This window comes from Fundulus heteroclitus, chromosome 23 (genome assembly GCF_011125445.2).
Source record: "Fundulus heteroclitus isolate FHET01 chromosome 23, MU-UCD_Fhet_4.1, whole genome shotgun sequence".
Taxonomy (NCBI): domain Eukaryota; kingdom Metazoa; phylum Chordata; class Actinopteri; order Cyprinodontiformes; family Fundulidae; genus Fundulus; species Fundulus heteroclitus.
The window spans coordinates 28,048,750-28,068,049 of NC_046383.1; the positions used below are offsets into that span (position 1 = coordinate 28,048,750).

At 41.7% G+C, this 19,300-nt stretch overlaps 1 protein-coding gene across 7 annotated transcripts in view; it reads left to right on the top strand.

Moving 5' to 3' along the window:
• The window catches only part of ablim3 (actin binding LIM protein family, member 3), a 71,742-nt gene that overhangs the window by 38,632 nt on the left and 13,810 nt on the right, over nt 1-19,300 (top strand). For 5 of the 7 annotated variants that reach the window (XM_036127420.1, XM_012851782.3, XM_036127421.1 and 2 more), the window contains exons 4-12: nt 2,268-2,383; nt 5,766-5,892; nt 6,041-6,134; nt 10,094-10,181; nt 10,265-10,323; nt 10,421-10,492; nt 12,289-12,450; nt 16,303-16,332; nt 16,472-16,598. In XM_036127420.1, the coding sequence (XP_035983313.1) occupies nt 2,268-2,383; nt 5,766-5,892; nt 6,041-6,134; nt 10,094-10,181; nt 10,265-10,323; nt 10,421-10,492; nt 12,289-12,450; nt 16,303-16,332; nt 16,472-16,598 (875 nt within the window). The remainder of the gene's footprint in view (nt 1-2,267; nt 2,384-5,765; nt 5,893-6,040; nt 6,135-10,093; nt 10,182-10,264; nt 10,324-10,420; nt 10,493-12,288; nt 12,451-16,302; nt 16,333-16,471; nt 16,599-19,300) is intronic. The other 2 variants (XM_036127422.1, XM_012851787.3) reach the window with 1 other exon arrangement.

Below are 19,300 nucleotides of genomic sequence, written 5' to 3' on the forward strand. Positions count from 1 at the left end.
TAGCGACAGTCAGCGGAGCAGTCCTGGTGGTGACAGGGTGTGTTTGTGTTGTAAATTAGAACAGGGAACTGGAAGAGACAACTAGAAGCCGCCGGGTTCGAGTTTTTCTCTGTCGCTCACTTTCCTCCCTTTTCCTCTCACTCTTTTTCATCATTCCAAGTATTCCTATCATGACGTTCTGGCTCTCAACCCTCGCTGCACTAAAAATTGCCGCCGTGTACCTTCACTGCTGTGCCACTTTCTTTTTGTCATGGCAAAGTCAGCCTTAACAGAAGCTGCTCACTTTTCAGCGCTCATGTTTTTTTTTTTTTTTTAAAAGAGCCAGTGATCAAAGCCGCCAGGCTTATCATAAAAAAAGACAGAAATAACTTCCCCGTTTTTGTGGTCAGGAGAAAAAAAAAAATGTACCGTGCATTAAATATGTAAAAAGAGTACATTTTTAAAGTGCTGAGAAAGACTGACAAGGCAAGAGTGTCTTGAGGGAGTGAACATAACACAGGTAAGGACGAGGTCAAAGACCGACTTTTTAAGGCATCACAGCAGTTTCACTTCTTATGGACTAGATAATGTGACGGCTTTGGTTAAACTGGCAGACAGTCTAGCAGACTGCGTTGAACCAAGATCATAATAGAAGCCCCAAAAAGAGGTCTTAGGAATAAAAATCAGATGGTTGGAGTTTCTTTCAACTTGTCGGTTTGATTCTGAAACACAATTGAAGAAAGTTTAATGCAATGGACAGAAATGTGGAACAAGGAGGCTAAACTGAACTTCTTGACCTACTGTAAGTGCAAAACATTGTGTGGCAGAAAACACTTTGCATGCCCCTGAACACACCACCACCACCATGGTGATTGACAGTGGTGGCGGCGGCATCATGCTGCGGGGATGCTTTTCTCCAGCAGCCAGTGGGAAGCTTGTTAGATTTTATGGGAAGATGAAAAGAGCTAAATATAAGGCAACAACATGTAATGTAAATCCCAATGAGAATCTCTGTGACAAGACTTAAACAATTGCTCTCAGAGACGCATTTTATCCAAACCGACTAATCTTAAACTCTTTCTGTGAGGGAAAAAAAAACGGGCAAAAAGTGCCTCAGTTTGTTTAAATCCTACTTTTATAACTTCTGCTTAACCTTGAGATTGGAACAACTAAAAAAAGTTTGGGCTTGAGCGTTTTTCAGTGTTTACCGAGGTCTTTGTTGAATAATTCGTGTGCTGGAACATCCCTGCTGGCTCATCTGCTCCCGTCACTCGCTTGTTCCCTTTCTGTTTTATGCATGAAAGTTGCCCATTTTAAAATAAATACAACACACGAAGGAGCAAATCAAGACTAACGTGAAGAAGTTGGGAGGGGGTGGTGGGGGAGAGAAACATACCTACTATGTACTCTGGATGGATTACTTTTACCAGACTTCCCTGCGAACATGTCTCCATGCCCTGCTAGAGACTCAAGCCTTCCTTCGGGGGCCTTGGCTTTGGCTCCAGGACTCGGCAGGGAAGTAAAAGGATTACTGTCGTCTCTCTTTTAAACAGTCCGCTCTAAGCCTTTTAGCTCCCCATTCATTCTTTCATCCTATCCAGTCCATAAAGAAATCAAAGAAACGTGTCTCCTTGTGCAGGAGAAGAAAGGGAGTTGAAACATGCGGTAGAAAAAAGGGGATTTAATGGACGTCGTCATGCTGTCATGGCGTTAGCCCGTACACACACGTGCGTCTCTTTACGCTGATTTAGTGGAGGGCAGCTCATTGCCAGGGAGCAAACAGACCTATAGTGGGAGCAGATGTGCAGGGAGCGCGTAGGGCGGGGTAAAGCGGACAGCTACTGTAGGCCGTGCGAGAAGCGGGCGTTTGATATCAGCATGCTCTCCACGCATGCCCTCCCTAATAAGTTTCATTCTCAGCGAGAGAGCCAGCTCTCCCCTTTTCAGAAGCCTGTGGCAGCGGCACATTATCGCCTCTCTAATCACTGAGGAGCCAGGTGCTCCTGTCACAATCAACCTCCTATTAACCCGTCGTCGCGACTGTTTGCAAACGCCTTTTTTTTCCAAGCGCGGCGAAAGACGTCAGACGTGCTTTCAGCCGGCGTCAGCGGCGGCTTCCGGCCTTTCTGTCAGCAGCCCCGCTCCGGCGTGGCGCTCGTTTGTTTCCATACATGCCGTCCGCTGTGATGTCGCTTTGTAATATCTCCAAGCATGTTATCTGCTGTGTTTTGTTTTTTTATATACGCCTCTGATCTCTATTTTGTGTCGTTTTTTTCTTTTCCCATCAGCAAACCCTTCCCAATCGGAGACAGGGTGACGTTCAGCGGAAAGGACTGCGTGTGCCAGCAGTGCTCCCACACACTTGTCAAGTCAAATGAACCCATCAAGATCCACGGGCCCAGCCGTGAGTTGAGCGTCCGCCTTGCTCTGTCTGTTCTGTTTGGGCCCACCAGGCCTTATCCAAACACGCTAAGGTTCGAGGGGCTCCTTTTTCGGGCTAATTTAGCGTATGGAGTGGCTGTCGGATCACTTGTCGGGCCTCTCCTTTTGATCCGGCGGCTTGTAATCATCCGACAGAGCCAAGTTCAACATTTATTCAGCGTCGTCGACACTTAGCAAGCAGAGGAGTTTACATCGTCTTTCCGCTGCCCGTGCGCTGTGCAGAGTCGGGACTTGTTCTCTGCCACGCCTTCGCGTTAGGAGAGGCTTGCAGCTTCCCTTGTTAAGCATAAAGTAGGAGGGGGACTGTTTCTCGTCATGCAACGGAGTGACAGTCGCTGATAATGAAGTGTTTAAATGTGGCAGACGGACGGCACGCTGCCTCTCACTGTTTCTGCAGTTTAAACAGATGGTGAAATAGCAATGAATAACAGTGTCTCCCAGATTGCTCCATTAAGTTGAATGGAAGCCAAACAGCTCCCCAGGTATAGAGTTTATCACTGAGCAAGGAGTGCAAACAATAGATAAAAAAACTAACACTTTTTACATATTAGACATTTATGGAACAGATAGCCTAAAACAAGTTATAGGGCACCGCAGTTGTTTGACTACAATTTGCGAATGCAAAGTAATTATTTCTGGAAAACGTCACTCAAAGTAATTGCTGTCTGGTCATAATTTTTTCAATACATAAAATAAACAATTCCTCTGCTGTAGTTAGTTGATACTTTACAGGACAGAACAAGGTTAAAGACACAATTACGAACAAAGCACAGTTTTTCAAATGTAACTGGTTTAGGAGAATAAAATTCAATAAATGGTTTTGACTAGTTTTTTAAAACCGCACCAATCACAACAAATGTGTTTCTAATGTACGTTAGAAAGACAAGCAGGTCTGATGTTTTACCCAGTCATTCTGAAACTAGTTTGGTCCAAATTAATTTCGGATCATTCTAATTTGTCCCATAAGAATCCAGTAATGTAGCCAAACTCAGGAGCAATTGATATATGATCCAGTTCAGTCCATGGTTTAAAGACAGTTTGCGAAAAAAAAAGAGAGAAAGTGATTCAACTGAAGAAACTGATTGTTTCCAGTCGTTGACTTGACTGTGGTGGCAGTGGACAGGAACAAATCTTCCTCCGGAGATCATGCTGATGAGACCTGCAGCTATTGCCCCCTTCTTTAATGGATTCACCCAGGAGCGAAACACAGCTAAAATGCTAAAACCACAAACACTGAGCAGGTAGTACTTTCTATCAGGAAGAAAACACTGCAACCTTTAGCAGACAGTTGCTTCTACTGGGGGGGAATAAACATAAAGTTAATGGCACCAATAGTTCCTTCAGTGGCGTAGTCAAGGAAAGAGACAACGCTAAGCACAGAATCCCTGGGCTAAGTATATCTTCCATGGAAGGTGTATGCTGGGTAGGAGGGATTGCTAAAAGTCAGCATCACATGCAAGTGACGGTCCGTTGTCAATACAAGCTCATCCAGGAAGAGGGAACGCTGCAAGTCAGTGAATCGATGCAATCTGCTGGTAGATAGAAAACGTCTTAACCAATCTGTCTGTATCATTTGGTTGGATTGACTTTGTAAAGTCAATGGCATCAATGGCATCAATGGCTTGTTTCATCTCACTTTTAAGGATAGGGACATGACCAAAAGGTTTCTGTGGCTAGGGAATCTTCATTTTCTATTTCATACTAAGTATAAAGGTTAAAAAGAAGGTCCATTTGATGGCATGCCAGGTGATTATACCCACATAGTCTATCCTGAAGTAGATCAATGTCCCTGGCCTATTGGGGACCTTTGTATGTCCTTCTAATTTTTCCCTCCGTATATTCTTTCCTGACTAAGTCCTGTAAATTGAACGTTTGCCCTGCCTTTAACTTAGCAGATGCAGTAAATCAGCAATAAATGTCAGGGCACCCCTGTACAGCATTCATCCCAGTGTGATAATAGAAGAGTCACAATGATTGACGGATGAGGCGGCGCTTTATTTATGTACTGCCACAGCTGTTGGTTAGAATACGGTTTGTTCTTGCTCTTACCCCTGCAGGTTGGAAGTCGTGTGGTAAAACAGTAGTATTTTTACTCATAGCTCTTCAACTATCAAATGTGCTCATGCAAAAAAGGATGTAGAGCACAAATGAGAACTTTGAACTACTAATTAGTAGCCAGTCTTCTAGGAAGATTGACAGTATAGGAGTATTTGAGGATAGCATTGATTTTCTTTATTTTTTGGCTTTCTTGTTGTCAATAATGTATAGCAGATGCAGATTAAATGTCAATTTTAAAAAATTTGGTTTTAACATTTTTAAACAGAGTGGACAGAATCTTAATTGGGCAGAGGGTAACTGGGTTTAGCATCTGATATTCTTTGTGTACATTCATTTAAAAAAACGTGGACACCAAAAGGCCACCAACATGGCAGGTTGAATGCTTAAAAGGATAAAACACCAACTTTTTAGTATACACACGTTTAGCCTTCCTATGACCTGCTCTCTCTTGTTCTCTTAAGGCTACAGCGAGCCTCATCCGTGTGTTGACATCTCTGAGCTTCATCTGACTCCATTTCAAACCTCTGACTCTGTTCAAGACGTCCAGACCAGGAAATGTTTCTGTCCACACGGCCACTTAGTCTCTGGTCAGGGTCAGTCAGGCTGAAAATCATCAACATTTCTAGATCCAACTCTCCATTACCAGCCTGCAGTCTTTAATTTAATTGTGAATGCAGAACATGAATAGTTCCTACATGAAAAATCTAACAGCTACAGTTCCACCAAATGACAGTAAAAAAAAATTTTTGTTAAAGGTAGAAGCCTGACTAAGTAAACTTTAAGGTGTGGCTGGAAAACCGTCGGCTGAAGGCAGCGTGGAGCAGTCCCTGGTGATACGGGGACTTCTGAAGCCGTGGACTGGGTCAGAGAAGGTTAAGCCAAGCAAAGTGCCTCCCAAATAGAAACAAATTGGAAGCACTGACCCTGTTTCAGTTTTTAACCGTGCAGCCATGCATCACTCGCGAGCTCTGAGCCATCCCCGTCTATACCTCCCTCTTGAACAAGTCTGTAATGTTCACACCTGCATGGGCAAAATCCTCTGGGCAATTAAATGAACAATTATGCTTAGAAACACTTTGTTGTGAACGTGTTTTTTCTGCAAATGTAGAGAGAAAGTAGACAGTAGGCGCACAGTAGACGTGGAAAGTTGCATTTACAGCTGAATCTCACCCGCCTCCTCATCCAGTTAGTAGGCATCTGCCTTTGTTTTTGTCTCCGCTCATCTTTTTTTTTTTCCTCCCCCCCCCCCCCCCCCCCCCCCCCTCTTTCTTCTACCTCTTACCCAGACTGCGCTGGATGCGGAGCGGAGATCAAACAGGGTCAGTCTCTCCTGGCGCTGGAGAAACAGTGGCACGTCAGCTGCTTCCGATGCCGGACGTGCAACATGGTTCTCACCGGGGAGTACATCAGCAAGTGAGTGCGTAGAGACGGGGGAGACACCATCTTTTCCGCTGTCCTCGCCTCTTTCCTCATATCCAGCTGCCCTCTCAGGTTCGAGCAGGACGGGCTGCGCGTCGGGGGGGCCCCGGTAAAGCAGTCTCCTCTCTGTCTTGTGTCGTAGGGACGGCGTGCCGTACTGTGAGGCAGATTACCACGCCCAGTACGGCGTGAAATGCGAGACGTGCAGCAGATACATCAGCGGACGGGTTCTGGAGGTGAGAGTTCAGGCATGATGGGATGCAAAAAAGGGAATTCGAATCCAGACAGGGAGTTGAAAGGTATTAGCTTGGTGCAATCAGCATTATCAGAGTTGAGCAGCGGCGTTTCATTCTGGGCTTGGACTAAGCTCTGCTGTGCTTCAGGGAAGTAAGGGGGGGGGGGGGTGTTAGTTCGAGAGGCGATAAATAGTTTAAAATCAAATCAAATTCAGTTCAAAAGCATCAGCCTGGTCTGACACGAAAGTGTATTCCCCTTTGTCATTGTTTCCACTTGAACTCTTCAGCAGATAACGGGTCTACCTGCATAAGCAGGAAGGGGGGGGGGGGGGGGGGTAGGGAGAGATTACACTGAATTCTGTAAGAAGTGAAGAGGAAAATTGGAAGCTATAAAAAGATTTCAGGAGGAAAAGGCAGTGGAGAGGATGGCAGAAGGCAAGACAGACGTAGAGAGCTAGTTGTGCTGTTAAGAAGGGGGAAAAAAAAAATCCACATTTATGCTTTTATACCAAAGCAGTCAGCAGTTGAAAGGAGGGCTGCAGAGGAAAAAGAACTGAGAGCGAACCGAATAAGACGGCTTTAGGAAGAAAAAAAAGTAAAGGAGAAACTAGTACAATAGCGGAGGCAAAAAACGATTAAAGTTATTATGCACAGAGGCTAATTAAATGTTTTTTGGAGGATTCTCTGGAGGTTCTTTTTTTCTGTCTCTTGTGAGGACGTGTGGTTAAAAAAAAAAAAAAAAACTGTCGGACACAGACATACAAACACATACACACACTGGACCTGCTCGTCCCGGTGGTCCTTTCCTTGTCAGAACTGCTGGTGTGAAGTGCTTTGTTCCTGACGGCCAGCCTCCCTGGGCTATTTATAGACACGAGGACATGTCTGCTTTTATCCGCAAGTCTCCGTTTTTTCCTTTTTCATCTACCCTTGCAAAAGTATGAACACCCCTTGAACTTTTTTCGTATTTTCCTACTTTGAAACCACAAACGTCCGCTGTGAATTTACGTGATAAACATACACATACAATACATTTTCATGCAAATAAACAAATCTGTAAACCGGGGTGTGCCTTCTTTTATTGGTACCCTTGAATAAAATCAAGTGCAACCAATTTTCTTCAAAACTCACCAAATTTGGGTTAAACTCGGCTAAACCCAAGTTTAACCCAATTAAACTTGGGTTAAACTCCAGAGGAGCTGCAGGTGCTGTCATGTACGCCACAAATCTGCTCCTTAAGGAAGAGGACAGTTGGAGAGCAATTGTTGAAAGACAGTCATAAGAACTCCAGTTTTGCAGTTGTCCATGCATCTGGGGGCGAGAACATGGAAACATGTGGAAGGAGGTGTTTGCAGTCAGAAAAGAACAAAACTGAATTTTCGGGGTCCATGGAAAATATTCTGTGTGGAGGAAAACAAACGCTGTTGCTCACCCTGAGCACTCCACCCATACGGTAATAAAATTGTGGCAACAGCATCCTACTGTGAGCATGATTTTCTTCAGAATGGGTATAGAAGCTGGTCAGAGTTGATAGGAAGTGCACGGTGCTGTTAGAGGCTGTAAAACACTTCGAAGTTAAGATGGTTCATGCGCATATGCTGGGCTATAGGAAAACAGAGCAACAATACAAAAAAACAAATATGGTTGCATCATTAATTTTAGTAATGTTTTCCTATTTATTTCAAATTTGCCCAGCCCCTGTAATTATGCATTCTTTTCTTTCCTCCTGCAATCCCATAGACCCAGACTAATTACTGCATATTAATGATTAAGCTTCATCCACAAAATATTGACCTCATACTGAGTCCAACTATCCAGAACCAGATGCCATTAATCTAATGAGCAGTTTGGAAGAAATTCCGGGCTTGAAGAGAGTGAGCTAGGGATCATTATACACCCTCATCCCTCAATAAATTTAGCATCCTATTAATGCCGCCGCTGAGAATGGGCGCTTCATTAGAAATAGCTTGAACTGACACAGTTTCACCGATGACGGTAAACACTCTGCTGCTCTAAAAACATGTGTGCTCCCCTGGCTTCTTCCTTTCGTAGTAACCTGAGCGCCCAACACGGCTGCAGCCCCGCTTCTATCCGAGACACAACTTAGACACGACTGGGAAACCAGGGAGACGCTGTTCCTGCGGATCACGTAAACTATCTCCTCTATTATAAGCTGGAGGATGGGGAGAGAATCAGTGCGGGATAAAATTACATAAAACGATAGTCCCGGCACACACACGTCGACTAGCTTGGCGTGGATCAGGTCTGTATTTCAGCCATCCTCCTATAAATAGAAGAGCTCGAATGCCGTGTGAAGGGAGAGCGAGGTGACATGACAGGGCCTCGCCTCCGTCATCGGCACTGCAGAGGCACATCTGGCCCAGGAACTCCCACCACTTTATGGTTTCACCTCCTACATGTGCATATACAGTACGTCTGTGTCGCCTCATTGGGGGGTACTTTTTCACACTGTTGAGCTACTCCGGTTCACAGTACAGTTCACATTACATCACATTTGCCTTCATCACATTAATGAAGGCAAAGAAACTGAAAAACAAACATGCACTGAACAAGGGTTACCTTTTTTTTTAGAGTTTAGGAAAGTCACAGATAAAGGCAGTGAGGTAGTACGGTGCTTTTAACCAACGTAGGTTTGCGCTGCAAATATATTCATTCAACACATTTTGTCTTGTTACGACCACAGACTTCTACGGCAGAGGATTAAGGCCATTCAAAAAATAAAAATAAAAGTCTATTAAATTCTGACTTTAATCTCAGAATTCTGACTTTTTGCTCAGAATTCTGAGAAAAAAGTCAGAATTCTGACTTTTTGACATTTTTCTCAGAATTCTGAGAATAAAGTCAGAATTCTGAGAAAAAAGAATTCTGAGATTAAAGTCAGAATTCTGACTTTTTGACATTTTTCTCAGAATTCTGAGAATAAAGTCAGAATTCTGAGAAAAAATAATTCTGAGATTAAAGTCAGAATTATGACTTTAATCTCAGAATTCTGAGAAAAAAAGTCAGAATTCTGAGAATAAAGTCAGAATTCTGAGATTAAAGTCAGAATTCTGAGAATAAAGTCAGATTGAATAGACTTTTTTTTTTTTTTAATGGCCCTAATCCTCTTCCGTAGTTTTAAGTTTATGTTGGTGTTATTTTGTTTTGTTTTGCTTTTTTATCACAGACAGAAACAAAGTAGTGTGAAAGTTTTTCCCAAATACAGAAACTGGAGCACATACACATTTTTATTCACTCTCTATTTACTGTAACATTCTCATTAAAATCCAGTACAACCAACTGACATCAGAAAGTCAGATTCACGGTGGACATAATTCCTTTGTGTGTAATTTAATCTTCTTACATGGTAGAAAGAAAACATGGACAAGAAGATGCTCTGGTCCCATGGGACTAAAACTTAAAGACCATCCGCAGCAGCAAACCGACTCCAAACATCACCATGAACACAGCATCCCTGGGACAGTAAAGCTGGTCAAAGGTGGACCGAACTAAATGGAGGAGAGTTATTTTAAAAATTGTTCTAGCTTGTTCTATGGAGTACCGACTGGGTACTCTTGGCGCTACTTTGTGTCGGTCTATCACATAAAATATGCTAAAATGAGTGGCTGTAACGTGACAAAATGCGAACATGTTCAAGGGAAGGACATTGTTTTACAAGGTATTTTAATTAAACATTCCTTTATCACTGTTGTGAATGACCTGGAGGGAATGCAATGTGCTCCTGGGGTGTGACTGCTGCATAACACAGCAAAGGGCTTTTCCAGCAATGTCTCAACACAACCAGGTCACTTGGGGTCAGGGGATCCCGTACATTTCGGGGAAAACATACGGAGACAGCGTCCATCCCGAGACGGCTCCACGTTCTGCAGATTGACCCCCTCAGCCGTGAGGTTCTGTCTTATGATGATTTATGCTCAGTCGCACCTCTGTTTTCTCAGGCAGGAGGGAAGCACTACCACCCGACGTGCGCCCGGTGCACGCGCTGCAACACCATGTTCAAAGAAGGGGAAGAAATGTACCTGACAGGTGAGTCTCCCGCTGCGCCAGCACACCCAGACGACCGCGTGGCGCGTGTTCACACCCGTGTTTCTTTCTTCCTCGTCGTCAAGGCTGTGAGGTGTGGCACCCGTTATGCAAGCAGGCGGCAAGGGCCGAGAGAAGACTCAGGGTGAGCTGGGTGTTTGAGTCGAAGAGAGTTCACGTGAATATAAATCTGACTCTCAGTCGCATCTTCAGCTTTCTCTCTCTGATGTGTTCCCTTGCAGTCCAGACGGCTGTCTGAGACCTCCATCTCACCGCCGGGATCATCCATAGGTTCTCCCAGCAGAGTCATATGTGTAAGCAGCCGATGATTTTGCGTTTTTTTCTAGGCACTCTGGCACACATCTTCCACTTTAAGCTCATTTCTTACCCCTGAAGCACACACACACTGAAAGTTGGATAGTTAAGCGCTAAAACACAAGGTCCTTTGCTCTCTTGGCCTGTTCACCTGTCCTGTGTCTACCTCACTTTATATATGGCACTAAGTGTCCGGTCAAGCAGCATTTTGTTACAGTGGGGACAGCAAGAGGAAATGAAACCCCTTTTTTATCATGTTTGTTACTTTTGTCATCAGAAAGCAAATACTTGGGAATTGTCAAGGTGTTCTGGGATGTTTACGTCTAAACAGCAGTTCAACGATTCTTTTATTTTATTCAATGCATTTAAGATTGTGAGCAGGTAGTCTTTCAGATGAGCCACTGTTTGGTTCCAGATCATCGAGTTGAACATATTCACATTCCCAGTTCTCGCAGGAGGCATTGCTGAGACAGTGCAGTGTTCTGGGGTTACGTTTTCTCCAAAAAAGCTTTCTCTTTCTTTGTGAGAATTGTGAAAATTTGAGTTGAGCTTAACTCTGTCAGACCGCATAGGAGCCTCCCCCACAGCATGATGCCGCCGCCACCTTTTGTTCACAGCGGTGCGTTCAGGATGGTGTTCCTCCACAAGTAATATTTTGCTCATCAAAAAATTATTTTGAGTCTCGTGTGAACCAGGTCGCAATTTTGCACAGGTTTACCGTGTCCTCCCCACGGCTTGTGGCAAACCAAAACCAATCTGACCTCCTAGCTGCTTGTTGGATTCATGCTGTCGTTATCTGACAGCCAGTTTTAGGAAGCCTACCATGTCTTGGTGGGTTTGCAGTTTTTCCATACCTCCTCCATATTCACAGAATGGTATGACTAGTGCTCCTCAAGATGTGCAGAGCTTGGGATATCATTTTATAACAAAACATTACTTTAAACATCTCAACACCTTTTTCCTCCTACATCCCATTTATACACTATTTCCTGTTGGTTTATCACATTAAACCCTAATAATTGGAATTTCTGCTTGTAACATAAGTAAAGAACTAAAATGCACCGTCAAGTTAAGGACTTTGGAAATGCACCGTCAAACTCCCTGGAGTGTAGAAAACAATCACGTGTTTGAAGTTAAGTGGCGTTAGCTAGTAAAATGCAGTTAGGACTGTCACTGCCACTAAAGCAGTATTTTAAATGTGTATATTCACCAGTGTGAATCCAGTTCAGCGTCTTTAATAAATGGCTGAACAAATCTAGCTTATCTATGCGCAGAAGACACTGGATGTAACAGTTGTCCCTGCATGCAATGCCGAGTTGCATCAGATCCGTCATTTTAACGGTCCTCTCCGTCTGCAGCTTTGCACTCTGCTGGGTGTCGCTCCATATGCTGGTTGCATTTGCATGTCGGCGCTCGTCTGCGAGCATGCCAGACCCGCTGCTCTCTGCCCTTCCTTGCTCTGCTCCTCTCACATAATCAATGACCTTTCTGTTTAAGGTGATGGATGATGGAGGAATGCAGTGTAAGCAAGCGTGCCGTCTCGTCTCCCTCCCCTGCTTTCTGCCTGTGACTGTCTGTGCTTCCCCTGCCTTCTGTCCCACAAACGCTGGGCTCCTGAAGGTCAACAGCTCACAGCCATGTCCAGCTCTGCTTTGTGCATGTGTCTGGCTTGTTTTATCATGCATGCTTGGTCAGCTTTTGTGACACGTCACCATTCATTGTCCATGTGGTTGATGTCTTGTCTTGTTGCTGTTGTTTCTTGTCTTTGGTCGCTGGGTGTGTGTCCTCTCTCCAGGCCAGAGTGGAGAATGAGATCTTTGATTATAAGGACCTTGCAGCCCTGCCCAAGGTCAAAGCCATATATGAAGTCCAACAGCCAGATCTCATATCCTCCTCATACCAGCCGTTCCCCAGATACAGCTCTGATGAAAGGCTAGACACTTTCAGCTATGGGGAGGTACTGCTGCCACACACTCTTTGTCTGATAAACCATCGCGTTGTTCCCATCATTTGTCAGTTTTAAGTTTTGGAACAGTAAACCTTTCTAAAACCTGTTTAGATCTGTTTTGATTAGGCAAAACGGGGGACCTGGAAATTATGATGGGAACAAGGCTTTAAAAATGTGTTCAAAACAACTTTTATGTACCGTAATTAATAGGGATGGGAATCGAAAACCGGTTCCTGTTCAGAACCGGTTCCGTGTTTTTCAATTCCGTGGCACCGTTTGTCAGCTCGCTAAACGATTCTCTTTTCGATTCCGTCGTGCCGCGTCTCTGAGCAGCACAACGTTTTTTTTTTTACGCAAGTTACATCACGTTTTATACGCAAATTACGCACACAGAGTTCAGTAAGCACGTGTGCGTAACTTGCGCACGACGTGACCAGGCTTAAAGCAAAACAAAAAAAAAGTGGCGCCCCATCGGGTAAACGGGAAAGTTTAGCTTCATTTTAAGGAAGAGAAAGATGGCAATGAGGCGCTTTGCAATCATTGGCAAAATGACATATACATCCGCGGGAGGAAATAGATCCATCAGGCAGAAACACCTGCGCACACAACATGGCATACATTTTAACAAATGTCGTGTTTTTGATTCTTACCGGACAGAAGCTAAAGTTACGACCAGCATGGAAGGCAGCTCTGGTGGTAAGTAGCTAGTTTTACATCACTGGCTGGTTCCTAGTAAATCATATGCCATTTCTGGAAATAAACCAGTTCTCTTTGGGGTTATTAAGGAAGTGTGCCTTTCTCATTAATCCAGCCCTTCATTGGTAGCATGTTTAATTAGAACTACTGGTAGCTAGAATTCTTACAGGATTCTAGCTCAGGGACCAGCAACCTTTACAGTATAAAGAGCCATTTTGCCTACAGTCCACTTGAATTAAACTCGTTCAGAGTCGCAAATGTTGCCTGGCCTTTTGAAAAAAGAAAAGTTATAATTTGTGATAAAGATCTACTGTAGGAAATATGTTGTCATTGTTAAAGAAATGCCCTTTTATGTCTATTTTGAGGTTTAAAAAAAGAGGATGGATAGGATGTTGATATTTGTGGATAATGATGTAAGAAAAGAATCATAGTTTCCCACATAATGAAAAAATATTGCTTCAACAGTAAATATTACTGGCACTTTTAGCATCATTCTGTTGTGAAAATTAAAAGCAATTATTCCAAGAAAAACCTGCTATAACCTGCATTATTTATCATTATTACATTTAAATACCATAATAAAAGTGTAATTTGTAGCCAAACTTATCAAGAGACACTGTGGAAGGTCAAAAGAGCCACTTGCGGCTCCAGAGCCACATGTTGCAGACCTCTGTTCTAAACAACTCATCTATTGTATTTAAGTTTGTTCTTATATTCCTTTTTTTATTTAAACAAATATAAATGTTACTCCAGTTGCACATTTGCTGTGGACATCTTGACCTTGTTAGTTTGTAAGGTCGTGTGATAGTTAAGTAAAAAAAAGTTGATGCTCATCATCAAACTGTTTGTTCTCCTTTTTTTCCCTAAATTGGAATCGAAAAGAGAATTGAAAAGGAATCGAATCGTTTCACAGAATCGATAAGGAAATCGGAATCGTGAAAATCTTTTCAATTCCCAACCCTAGTAATTAACTTAATAACTAATTAATAACCACAACAAAACAATGCTTCAGCAATTACTATGACTTTTAAACACTGGGTCTATTATTATTTTTTTCTATTTAGGTAATTGGGGCAAACTATTTAGTGGTGGATATCAGAGATGGCCCAGTCCATAATTCTGTTCCCAATGCCGATCCAAGTTGTTTAAGTTTAGCCAATAGCATGTACCAATACTGTGTCCCAATCCGATACTTCATTGAAATCAAAAGTATGTATATGCTTAAAAACAGGATAGCTTTACAATGCCGTGGGAAAAAAAAAAGACTACATTTCATCAGTATTACATAGTCTACTTTGGTATTGTGATTGCCAGATGCTTTCTGAAAGAAACTTAGATTTATCATTTATTTTTCAAGATATATGCATTAAGACAATGACAAATGGTGTCACTGGACATACAGTATATCCTGTAAAACACAACTGAAAAAAATGTGTTAAAAAAGCTGGAATAAATTGATTGTATATTTGACAAATACTTTGTCTTTTTGGACACACACCGGACCACAATTATAACCGATCTGATTAACCTGAAATAAATGTCAGCTGCCCAACATGGATTCTTCTGACATTTGCTCATGTGTAGCCTTCCTTAAGCAGTTCAAATTATGAACAGGATCTCTCTGTAGAAAAGTAGGTCAGAACAAGGGTACAAAAAGTCATCAGACTGAACATTTCTCCAAAAGTGATGAAAAGATAAGACGAAAACAACAAACCAAGAGCAACTATGATGGAGTAGCAGATATTTTTGTACTGCTTTGATGCTGCATGTGACAACAATCTGTCATAGGCTATTTTATGTCTGGATTAACTGAATAGGCCTTTTCTTTCAGAGAAAACATCCAGGCTTGACTAAAATATTTTAAAAAGGTTTTGGTAAAATGTGTTATGGCCTAATGGAGCTATATTTTTGGTCCATGATCCCAAAACTTACAATATCTGTTTGGCTAAAATAAATAAATAAATAAAACACTGATTTAAAAAAGATTTGATGAAAATTATGTATAGTTACCTGAAGAGGGTTGTGGACCAGTAATGTCCTCACAGAAATATTTAAAGATCCTTTCCTTTCAAGTAAAGATGTGAATGAATGAATGAATGAATGAATGAATGAAAACTTTATTGTCATTGTCACAAGAACAACGAAATTTAAAAAGTGCCATCGATCCGTGCATATGTTTAAAAAAACAACAACAATAATAAATAAATAATAAATAAATCTCTGTCCATCAATTTACACACAATATAAGAAATAAATAACAAATAACTGATAAAAACAACAAAAAAATTTAATATAGCACATTCTCACACACATCATCCATGATAATTAATGGTTATTTTTGGTTGCATTTAGTTTTGTTATTGCTGTCGGGTAAAAACTGTCTCTAAAACGGTGTGGCATAATAATAATAGTAAAAATTACGCAACAAATTATAAGCTTAAGAACCCGGGTATCAGGGCTATGATTTTTGTTCGATTTGTTTCAGCTGATGAATATTGTTCTTTTTTAATTGACTTGTACCGGATACATACCACAGTAAAGTTGGAAAAAGTCTTAAAATGCTTTATGATGGTCTAATTGTTTCATGTCACAATAACCTCTCACTCTGAGAGTCGCACATATGACTTCACTTCCTCATAAATGACTTCTTCATAGTCCATCTGATTGTGTCATGAAAAAAAGTTTGCTGAGAAGTTAGACTACCATCAGCATTTTTCCTCTTTGTTTTGATATGACTTGTTGATAATTCTTCCTGTAACATATTTTAGTACAGTTCTGGTTAATAATGTATGAACCTAACTCTGAAAAATGTGTTTTCCTTCTTTGTCATCTTTAGTTTGGTTGTCTTGAAATTTACTGACTAATGTCTCTGCTTTTGCATTGTTATCTGGATATCTGGGAATGTCTCAGCACAGATGCAATATGAGCTGCAGTAGCGAATGCGGTCGCTTTTCCACCATCAATGTTATTGTCTGAGTAAAAAAAACGTGAATTTATTTAGAAAAGGTAGTACACTTCTTTTACTGACTTGTTTCCACACTTGCAATATACAGTATATTTAGCCTTGACTTGTAGCAATGTGAATACTTGACACACACATCTTGATGCTGATTTTATTTCCATTTAAGTCAAAAATGTCATTGTCTGTCTCCATTGGTTCTGCAGTCTCTTGGGACTCTCTCGCCGTATTCTCAGGTAAGCATTTTTGGTTTGAATCCAAGGGGCAGAGCTATTTCCAAGAAGTAAACTGTTGTTAGATGTGCGTGTCAAAATGTTGGTCTTTTTACCACTACAAGCGCATTCTACGTATAAATAATGTAATTTGTCACTCTAGGACTATGACAATCCGGATGCAAAAAAGCACCGGTGCTCCATTCCAGGTTATATTGACTCCCCAACATACAGTCGTCAAGACATGTCACCCATCATGCCTCGCTCTCCACAGCACTTTTGTTATCCTGGTAAGCAAAGTAATGATCGATTCAGATTGTTTATTGCTCTTTTACAGTACCTTACAAAAGTAGTTTTTCAAGTTTCAAGCAGAAACATCAATGAAATTTATTTGGATTTTCTGCAATGGATGCTACAAGACAGACGAGAGCAGGAAAAGAACCCTGGATTCCTGCTGGCAAAATGCTATCAGTAATCTGAAAGTGAAGCAGAGAGCTTGGTAGTGCAATGCACAGGTGAGACAGGGAGACAACCGTGCATGGTACAGGTGTGTTGAATAAGACTGATTAGACCAGAGATACTTGGCAGGAATAATATGGTGATGTGTATGGCAAAAAGGTGCATTTTAAAGGTAAGCCCTCTTCATGGTCCAGCTCATCATAAACCATAAAGTTGGTCCTGATTAGAGCAATGAAATTCCCAGATTAAAGGTTTATACAAATTGTGCCAGGCCAAAACCCAAGTGTACTCCTCCAGCATGTCTCCCTCCCTGTCAACCAGACAGTGCAAACCGCGGCCCTATTTACTGGACAGAAGGAGGTGTCTCACAATGAACCAGGTCCCCCAACAATGAACCGGGGAGTCGGATGGGGTGTGAATGAGGATACAAAAGATGACATGAACACAGTCTTGACCTGGGGCACATGAAAGGTGGGCCAGATCCTGAGGGTTCTGGGGAGGCGGACAGCCACTGGATTCATTACCTTGGAGACCAGAAAAGGACCAATGAAGCAGGGGCCGAAATTACTGCTCTCAACATAAAGAAGGATGTTCTTAGTGGAGAACCATACCTTCTGCCCCTCCTGGTGTGTGGGTTGGGGGAATTCTCCATCAATTAGCAGAAATCAACTAGTTTTTTTTTGTGGTATAGCCATGTGGGCTCGTCTTCATACTTGCTGAAATCTCAGGGTGGCAAAGTGGGCAGAGGGGACTTTGGCTGTCCTTTTGTTCAAGAATGAACACTGGAGGCTAACTGTAGCCAATCGCTTGATCAGCCGGCTTATTCCAGATGAACTGATTCTTGGAAGACATAAAAATATTTAAAGGTGACTCAAATTAACTATAGTTTCCAGTACATCTTGGGTAGAAGTTGGCGTAACCCAGATGCCTCTGGCGTTTTCTCCATAGTTGTAAACAGCTCCAGCCTTTCGAATCCGCAACTTTAATTCAGATTAAGAAATTCATGTTTTAAGGAATCTGGTCCAAAGATGACAACTTCTGTCTTCTGTCAGAATTTAAAAGCAGAAAATTTAAAGTCATCCAGGTTTCGATGTCATCAAGACATGCCTGCAGTTGAAGTAATTTATTGGATCCATCAGGATTTATGGATAAATATAGCTGAGTGTCATCAGCATAACAGTGGAAATGAATCCCATGCTTACTGTTAATTTTACCAATCAGAAACATATACATCGTAAAATGAACTGGCCCAAGGACTGAACCCTGTGGTACTCCACAAGTAACCACAGAGTTTGAAGAAGATTTATTATTAACATGAAAAAACTCGAATCTGTCAGACAGACACGATTTAAACATCCTTTTCCCTTAATCCTTACAGTATGTTCCAAGTCTTTCTATGATAATATTGTGATCAACTGTATCAAATGGAGCACTGAGATCTAACCACAGAAGTATAGACACAAGTTTATTACCTGAGAATATCATTAGTGACCTTCACCAGAGCTGTTTGATGCTATGATGAGTTCTAAAGCCTGACTGAAGCTGTTCAAATAGGTCATTACTTTGTAAATGTTCACATACTTGATAAGCAACTACTTCCCAATAATTTTAGACTAGAAAAGAAGATTAGATATTGGTCTACAATTTATTAAGTCAAGTGAGGGTTTCTTAAGCAAAGGTTTAATAACAGCTACTTTAAAAGCCTGTGGTACATATCCATTTACTATGGATAAATTAATCATGTCTAAAATGGGGACATTAATCAAATTAAAAGTCTAACATACAAATGGATGGTTTATATGAAGCTAAAATTTTAGATAGCCCAGAAAGCTCTGCTGTGTCTAAAAAGTCCACAGCAAGGGTATGTTCTTGGTGAGTAGGAAGGTCTATAGATAAAATGTTGATCATCTAAGTACAGTACATACAAATAAAATGAGTGACCAGTCATGTCCCTGAGGACATCATTAACAGAAGCTTGAAAAACAAATGGAGCATTGATCAAGCTGATGGGCATCAGGCAGCATTCCTAATGCCCTGCAGTGGTATTAAATGCCATCTTCCATTAGTCCCCTTCCTTGATGTGGAGAAGATGATAGTCGTTCCTGAGATTGATCTTGAAAAACACAGTGGATCCTTGAATAAGCTTACTGGCATTATTCATGAGGAGGAGAGGGTAATGGTTATTCATAGTTGTTTCATTACACCCTCTTAGTTGATGCAGTGTCTGAAGGATTTGTCCTTTTTACCCACAAATAGGAACCTATCTCAATTGTAAGATCATGAGGGGCATATAATTCCTTCCTTCGGGACTCCTTCAATATACTCCTTCATGGCTTGGTTTTTAGTTCCAGTTCCAAGTATAAACAACCCTTGGGGGAGAAAAGTGCAGGGCAGAAAGTCAATGGAGCAACCATAAACAGGGTAGTCTGGTGCTTATTAATACCCCTTTTTGGTCATGATATTCTGAGGGGACTTTGAAAAGGTCATTGACAGTTTTTTTTTTGTTTTTTTTAGCTTTCAACAGACAAATAAT